Consider the following 9,032-nt stretch of genomic DNA (forward strand, 5'->3'; position numbering starts at 1 on the left):
AACAAGATGGATTGACACAGTAGCTTCAACAATGGGCTCATGTATAGCAAGGATTGTGAGGCTGGCACAGGACTGGGTAGTGTTTCATTCTGTTGTGCACAGGGTCGCTATGAGTCAGAGCTGACTCAATGGCACCTAACAACAACAATAACATGATGAGCAAATAATCCAAGAAGCTGCACTATATGAAGAAGAACCCAGCATTAGGATTGGAGGAAGACTAATTAACAACCTTTGATATGCAAATGACTCAACTTTGCTTGCTAAATGTGAAGAAAACTTGAAATACTTACTGCTAAAGATAAGAGACTACAGCCTTTAGTATGGATTGCAGCTGAACATAAAGAAAACAAAAATCCTCACAAAGGGACAAATAAGAACATCATGATAAATAGAAAAAAGATTGAAATTGTCAAGGTTGTCATTTTTCTTGGTTCCACAATCAACACGCATGGAAGCAGCAGTCAAGAAATCAAACAACATATTGCATTGGGCAAATCTGCCACAAAATATCTCTTTAAAATGTTAAAAAGCAAAGATGTCACTTTGAGGGCAAAGGTGCGCCTGATCCAAGCCATGATATTTTCAAATGCTTCATCTGCCTGCAAAAAGTGGACAATGAATAATGAAGAGTGAAGAGGAATTAATGCCTTTTAATTTTGGTGGTGGTGAAGAATATTGAATATACCATGTACTGCCAGAAGAATAAACAAATCTATCTTGGAAGAAATACATCCAGAATGCCCTTTAGAAATGAGGATAGAGAGATTTCATCTCATGTACTTTGGATGTGTTTTCAGGAGATTCCAGTCCCTGGAGAAGGACGTTATGCTTGATAAAGTAGAGGGTCAGTGAAAAAGAGGGAGACCCTCCATGAGATAGAATGACACATTGGCTGCAATAATAGCCTCAAACAAGCAATGATTATGAGGCTGGCACAGGACTGGGCAGTGTTTCATTCTGTTGTATGCAGGGTCACTAGAAGTGGGTTCCAACAGCCGACCTTTTGGTTAGCAGCCAAGTGAATAACACTTGTGCCACCAAGGCATGCATGAGGAGTTTAGCATTATGCAACTGGGGGGCTGAAAAAATAAACTTTTTTAAATGGAAGAAACTAATTAATTGATCCCACTCTCAACATAACTGACTATTATCAATCTGCAAGAAATGGATGTTGCATTTGGCCAGAGACCTGCAGGAAGATGTCTAATAATAACCTTGGGCTGAATTCCAATTGACCACAGTAAATGCCCAAGGAAGCTCATGCCTGTTTATTTTCACCAACACAGCACATTAAGAATAGCTCACTTAAAAAATGTATGCTGCTCTGAGTGGCTAAATACATGGTGATACTAGTAAAGGAAAGCATTGATATTTCTAAAAAATCTAGTCACTTTTTGAGCACTAATGGGTCTTACCTCCCAACCGACATACTGCACCTTCTGCAAGACAGCAGTCTCTTGGCACTCCTCCAGTTTGAAGTAAAGCCCAAAACGAACTCCTGCTAACGTGGCTTATAGTGAGTCAACCCTTTTTTATTTCCAAGGCCGCCTCAGTTGATCCACAGTACATCCATCTTCATGAAGGTGGCTATTGCAAGCTAGAGTTACAACTTCCTTTTGACAGCGGAATGCACCTCTAAACTCTCTGAATTCAAGTCTGGTAACAACTGGGGGAATGAGGCTAGCCTTGATGAAGAATCAAAGGGCGGTGTGTCCTCCCTAAGCAGATCTCTCTTAAATCCTTTACATACTTTCCTTCATTAGCTAAGCAACTCAGCAGCCACACCCTGCTGACTATGGCTGGACCTCAGTGACTCACATGTGATTTGGGGTGATATGCTTGCGTGCTGGGAGAAACATCAAATTTAGAGAATTTGATATATGAAGATCTTAACAAAGCTACAAGATCAAAAGAAGCTACTAAAACCACTACAGAGAAATGTCAATTTTACATTTTTACTTATCACTCAATCTTCATCAACAAACTTGGTTATTCAAGTAATTCTACTCACTCACTGCCGTGGAGTCAATTAGACTCATATCGACCCCTCCTTGGGTTTCCAAGGCGGTATCTCTACTGAAGTAGATTGCCCAATCTTCCTTCCCAGGAGTGGCTGGTGGGTTTGCACCCCAGCCCTCTGGTTAGCAGTCTAACGCCTTAGGCACTACACCACCAGAGCTCCCATTAAGTAATTAACATGTATAAACATTACCAAAGGCAAGTTGGGCTTTGAAATGGAAGTGTAAATTTACTAACTTAAGAGCAAGCAAGGAGGAGCTTACCTTGCTTATAAAGTAATCCAACACTGAATACATTCTTATTAAAAAAAAAAAAAAAACCTCACTGCCTTTGCTCACTGCCGTGGACTCAATTCCGACTCACAGTGACCCCCTTTGGGTTTCCAAGGCTATAAATCTTTACGGAAGTAGATTGCCCAGTCTTCGTTTGGAGGAGTGGCTGGTGGGTTTGAGCCGCCAACCTTCTGGTTAGCAGTCAAATGCCTTAGGCACTACGCCATCAGAGCTCCTTATACCCTTACAAACCAAACCAAACTCACTGCCATCAAGTGGATTCAACTCATAGCAATCCCTCCTTGGGTTTCCAAGGTATCTCTACCAAAGTAGATTGCCCAATCTTCCTTCCAAGTAGTGGTTTGTTGCCTTGAACCACCAGCCTTCTGGTTAGCAGTCAAATGCCTTAGGCACTACGCCACCAGAGCTCCCTATACCCTTACAGTGGTGGTCAAATAACGTTTAATGATGAGACAAAGGGAGCTTCAAAAAATTTAGTGGTAGGTTATATAAATTGATTGCAGCCCCTATTCAAACAGAGCCAATTTTCAGTAGCCCATGATAATTAATGATGAACAACATGGAAACATTTTATCAATGGTAGATCAAACTGATGGCTTCAACAGTTCAATTTCTGTACATCCCTATGGTTCCTACAAGCCCAAAGACATTTTAATCCAGAACTGGCAAAAAGGAAAGGGCATTAATAAGGTTGGGCAATCCTACTTCCGTAGTGATACTGCCTCGGAAACCCAAGGAGGGGTCGCTATGAGTCAGGGCTGACTCGATGGCACATCACAACAACAACAACAACAAGAGTTAATGTGTTGCAGGGGAAAGATCTTCCACTTTGCAGATCTAGAGCTCTAAATTCAAATCCCACTTCTGCCTCTTGGTAGCAATATAACCTTGAGAAAGTCACTTACCCTCTCTGAATCTCAGTTTCCTTTTTTTCTAAAAAACAGGTAGGGGGTGGGGAGTGGGGACACTGCCAGCTTTGCAGTGGTTCTTGTGAGGTATGGGGATGAGCTACCACAAGTGAAAGTGGAAAGTAACTTGAACTTCCTTCCTTCCTTTGATTTCCTCTGCCCACTTCTCAAGCAGAAACAATCAAGGAAGAAAACAGCTAAACCACAAAAAGGGAAGGAAAAGAAGTGGAGATGAGAGTAGAACTGGATACAACCTTTCTCTCCCATGCCCTTTACCTCCATCAGGAAGGTGTGCGCTGCAAATTTGAGTATTGGGTTTACTTTTAAAAAAATATTTTGGGTGCTCTTGTAACAAAATTTTTAAAAGTTTATTGTGATGAAATATACGTAACAAAAAAATTGCCATTTTAACTATTTTTACATGTAAAACTCCTTACACTCATCATGTTGTACAACCATCACCCCTATCCATTTTCAAAACTTTTCTATCATCCCAAACAGAAACTCAGTGCCGCTTAATTGTAAGAGAATTTTAGTGGTCAGTTTTTTTCAAGCTGAACCATGAGTTGTTTAGTGGCTCAAAGGAATCCCTTAGTGACAAACTAATTGTCATGTTTGTCTCCCATGAGAATATAGATACTACATTGTGTTGTGCCCTTGAGAAAGTAGCTTAAGTTCTGGGAGCTGTTATTAAACTACCCTAAGAAAATCATTAAAAAAAAAAAAAAGGCATAGAACAACTTTCTAAAAAGATAAGAAAACACAGGAAGTTATATTAGAAAATACAAGAAGTTACATTAGAACTCTATGGACTTTTGTTCCTTGAACAACGAACAAAAGTCCACGGGGTTCTAACATAACTTCCTGTGTTTTCTTGGGTTTTTTTAGGAAGTAATTCTAAGCCTGCCACTTTTAAGAAATGACATTCCCATAATAGGCTGGCCTTCGAATCTATCATTTTTAAGGTGTCACAGAAAATGCCACATCACACAATCCTTTAAAAAACAAAAAAAAAAAAACTCTTCCCAGGGTCAAACTCCACAACCAATCAAAATGTTCCACCATATTCCACTTTATAACTTGGGTTATTTAAGTTCAAGAAAATCGCTAGAGAGATGATAGTTCAAATTAGTTTGTCTCTTAGATTTGGGGATTCAGAGAGCAGTCTCTTCCAGTTCCACAAGACTTTAGACCACAGAAAACCCACCATCCCTTTGGTGTTTTTGATTCCTCCAGGACACAAGTTGAGGTGGTTGGGAACGAACTTCCACATCTACTTAAGGGATCACGATCGGGGAAACTGATCAAATTTGGGAAACCGATTACTGAGATGGAAGGAAGAGGTTCCATTCCGTGAGCCGGGTCACCTGAGTGCCCAGTTCCCACACTTTCATTCTTAAACGCACACAGCCTCTTTCTAAATAAATGTAGCTCCCCCAGATTACCACTCCCTGAAGAGACACCCTCACACTACCCTCTGGAGAGCTTTACAATCCATTTAAAACACACAGTATTTCTAAAGGCACCACCGAATGCCTCTTGTTTATTTATTTTTACATTTTCAAATGAATGGAGGAAGTTTTTACTTCCCATCTAGTCTCTTTTGTCCAAAATTGGTATTAGGCACACAAATCAGTTGAGGACAGTATCATTCCTTAGCTAGGATTTTGAACTTAATAAGGGACTCTTCCCCAAGCTTGCGAAGAAAACCTCATTTTTAAATGACACTGTAGGATCTTTTTTTCCTTTCCAGACGAAAAAGCCACCTACAGGGAAAAAGGCCATCCCCTCCTCCCAAGGTACAAAAACACGACCGATCCCCAGCAGCCTGTTTCTGACCCGGCCAATACATTAATGCTTTGTAAGCTGAGAGCAGCGCCCGGAAGAGAAGCGAAGTCTAAACAGCTGAGAAGGATTAGGCGGTACCTCCATTCTCATTTACATGAAAATCTCCTAAGCATCATTTTCCTTGCTGGCTACGGGAGCCTAAGGAACTCTTTTGTGCCATAGCCACGCATACATTTGCATCCTTTGTCTTTACTTACCAGTCGAGGCTGTGGGCAAGTGTGCTCTATTTCCTCCATGGTTTCTGAGGGAGGCTCATTGGAAAGGGATTTTGGGATACCTGTTTCTGACTCAGCATCAGTGGTGAGTACTGGCATGGCCAGCAAACGCTCCCTCCAGCTCTACACTCTGTGAGTCTCCTCGCAGACAGAATGTTTTCTTTGTCACGTATTTTTGTCTTGTCTACCCATCCCCCTTCTTCTTCCCTTCTTTTTGTCTTCCCTGGGGGTAGTAAAGGGGTTTCCCCCCACCCCCTTTCTTTTCCGTAGAAGCCAAAGGCAAGGCCTCAGTTTATCACTATAACAACCAGCCGGTTCTGGAGCAGCGGGTGCGGGATACAGTATCCTCATTTGTATGGAGCGCGCTGGTTGGCTACTGTCATCATAGTACCACTCCGCCGGGGAGCGGCCGCGCCCCATTGGCTGGCCGGCCGTGCCCACAGGGCCTGAACTTGCTGCTTTTGTTTCTTCTGTTTAATTCAGTTGCAAAGGTCTCGGGCCATCCTGGGCAAGGGACCCGGGCTGCACTACCCTGATAAGATAAGCCCGCTTCCTGAGGGGCCCAGGACGGCTCGAGAAACAGGGCAGACCTTCACTGAGAAAGGACCATGTCCTTGGCACAAGTAGAGGATGTGCTGTAGCAGAATAGTTGCCAAACAAGTCACCCTGAAGACAAAGCCACTTTCGAGCCCAAAGCCACGGTGTCCCCAGATGCCGACTGGCTTCGGAGGAGTTCTCAGGACATTCACAGTGGGCATCTGGGTGTTCACCGCCTAGGCTGCACTCAATACTAGAACTAAGAGATTTCCTCGGGCCTGGGGTAGCCCTAGAGCTTCCCCTTGGGGCCGCCCTAGGAGGAGCTTTAGGGGAGATAGTTTGCCTTTGACAGCTTTCCTCCCCGCTCTGACTGCCCTCTTCAGTTGCTTGCTCCATCAGCCACTTCCTCTCCCCAGCTATTCCGAGAGTTCCTCAAGGAAGTTGTGCTCTTGTCTGCCCTTCAATACACCGTTCCATGCACTGGTCTGTTATCCCTCTGCTTCCGTTTAGCAGTCCTAGGTCCCGTTTCCTAAGTACCCTGCTCTCAGACAAATGTTCATGGCAATCAGAGAAACATCCCAGAGGGGATACTAGAGACTGACATACCTTAGTGTCTAAATCGTCTAGGAATATCCGTATTTTAAGAGGGGTGTTCTGAAGACATACCTTCGAAGAAAAGAGCTTTCACAAAGGTATACTTTCTAATGAATTGCCACACTTTTAATTACATTAACAAAAATCATGATAATTGCTAGCATTTATCAAACACAGGTAGAGTATTAAATACTTACTAAAAAAAAAAAAAACCCAAACTCACTGCCATTGAGTCGATTCTGACTCATAGCGACCCCCTTTGGATTTCCGAAGTAGATTGCCCAGTCTTCCTTCCGCAGAGTGGCTGGTGGGTTTGAACCACCAATCTTCTGGTTAGCAGTCCCAATGCCTTAGGCACTGTGCCACCAGAGTTCCTTAAATACTTACTAGATGTTGTTTAATCTTTATAAGACCCCCCCAAAAGGTAGATCCTATTATTATCATTCTCATTTTGCAGGTGAGGATATTGCAATTTAGAGTAATTGCTCAGGGTCTCATAGCTTGTAAGTGGTGGAGAAGGGGTTTAAGGGATTTGTGGGGCAGAGCAGGGATGCAAAACATGTAGTAGAAAAAGTGCTTAGGTAAGAGTCCTCTTAAGACAAGTTCCTGGACTTCTAAATTTTTTGTGTTTATCAATAGCAGTGGTTTTTATCGAAATATGGCCCAGGACCAGCAGTATCAAGGACAGCTTCGTCTGAGAACTTGTTAGAAAGGCAAATCATTGACCGGACGCCAGACCTGTATTTCTGCATTTCCACAAATGTCCTAGTGACGCTAAGATGCAGATCCAGGGAGCACACTTTGAGAACCACTGGTCTAAAGCTTGAGGTACAAATCCCAGCACTGCCTCCCTCATGGAACTGTGGGATTCAAACAAGATAGCAAGTGAAGCATTTTGCAAATTAAGATATACTAGGATAATGTAAAAGGAACTCTGGTGGCACGGTGGTTAAAGTGCTCACTTTCCAACCCAAAGGTTGGCAGTTTGAACCCACCAGCTTCTCTGTAGGAGAAAAATGTGGTAGTCTACTTCCGTAAAGATTTACAGCCTTGGAAACCCTGTGGGGCAGTTGTCCTCTGTCCTATAGGATGGCTGTGAGTCAGAATCGACGCCATTGCAGTAGGTTTGGTTTTGGTTTGGATGATAATATAAGGGGATATTGTTTTATTACTTCTCAAATAAGTAAACAAGGATAGCCCTAAAAGAAGAAGGAAAAAATGGAATGTACAAGCAAAGATTTACACAGTTGGACAGTTACAGCTCCTTCCACTTTAAATCAGACTGACATCACTTGTCAACATTATTACTTAAGCCTGAGGGAATTCCAGTGATTTGTGAATTCCAGTGATGCTTGGGTCACCTGAAAAGGGGCCAGTTTCTTCCTACACCATCTGCCCTCCCAGAAGCACAAAATACCTCAAGCTGTAGATTTACCTCTACCCGTGCTGGGTGATATGGGGGTGAGATTGTTACTCTCATCTCAGTATATGCTGCCTTAGAGCAGTGGTTCTCAAAGTGTGGTCCCCGAAGAGCAGCCCTGGGAACTTGTTAGAAATTCTCATTCTCCATCTCAGAATTACTAAATCAAAAGCTTGAGGATGGATCCCAGGAATCCGTTTATTAACAAATCCTCCAGGTGATTCTGACATATGCTCAGTAAAGTTTGAGAACTATTGCCTTCAAGCCACATGTTTCTATTAGAAAGCATCTAACCTCCTATTTCCCACAGAACTGTCTGGTACCTGCATGGGAAATTTACCTTGTCACCTGCCTATTTAGCAGAGTCCTGATGTTTTGCTGGCTTCTTGTGAGGCCCTCTTGCCCAAGAGCCTGTATCGTACTCTTTTCCTCCTGAGCCAGGCTATCTTCCTTTTCCGCCTCAAAGTGGACAGATGCCCCCTCTTGCCTATCCACATCTTCCTCTGTCCCATTTAACCAAGATATTACCTCTGGCTAGGGATGAATATCTTCATTGTGTCACCCAAGTCAGACCCTTAGCTAGAAATGCCACTTTGTATTGAGTCCAAGTCATACCTGACATATATTCATCCCAAGTCCTTGAACCTCTAGAACTAATTCCATTCCCACTAACACTACTGCAGCCTAGTCTTGGCTTCTTCCCACTTCTCTTCCACAGCCCAGTGGTTGAACCTTAGTAGGTCTCACAGTCCTAATGGCAGAACTAGACTCTTTCAGGCACCAATGTGAGAGAGATCCTTACCAAAGCCACCCAGTCTGATGACCAGAGTGTTGGTTGCTACTGCAGCCCTGTTGGGGAACTTTTCCTTAGTAATATCTGAATGGGTTATTTTAACTTGGAGCACTGCAATACTATCAAGATGAATAGCTAAGAATGACCAGTTAATTCACAGTACAGAATTAAATATTCCACAACCTTCTAAAGTTGGTGGATGGGAGGAGGGTGACTCTAAAGGGATAGTAGGAGGGACTTTAGGATTGATGGAAATAAACTGATTAAATCATTATGATAATGGTTACATGTGGGAATTTATCCCAAAAGAAATAATTAGAGAAGCACACAGATTTATGTGCAAAGATGCTTAATGCAGAATTATTTACAAAAGGCAAAAAAGAGATATAATTTATGGCAACA

The 9,032-nt window shown here is 42.7% G+C and overlaps 1 protein-coding gene across 1 annotated transcript in view; it reads right to left on the reverse strand.

Annotated features, from left to right (window-relative positions):
• Positions 1 to 5,385, reverse strand: part of PCYT1B (phosphate cytidylyltransferase 1B, choline) — a 148,188-nt gene extending 142,803 nt beyond the window's left edge. Inside the window, exon 1 of the mRNA XM_007956406.2 lies at positions 5,269 to 5,385. Within this exon, the coding sequence (XP_007954597.1) occupies positions 5,269 to 5,385 (117 nt within the window). The remainder of the gene's footprint in view (positions 1 to 5,268) is intronic.
• Between the last annotated feature and the right edge of the window lie 3,647 nt (positions 5,386 to 9,032).

The sequence above is a fragment of the Orycteropus afer genome, unplaced genomic scaffold, assembly GCF_000298275.1.
Source record: "Orycteropus afer afer isolate SDZICR_OR568_19922 unplaced genomic scaffold, OryAfe1.0 scaffold00617, whole genome shotgun sequence".
NCBI classification, from domain to species: Eukaryota; Metazoa; Chordata; class Mammalia; order Tubulidentata; family Orycteropodidae; genus Orycteropus; species Orycteropus afer.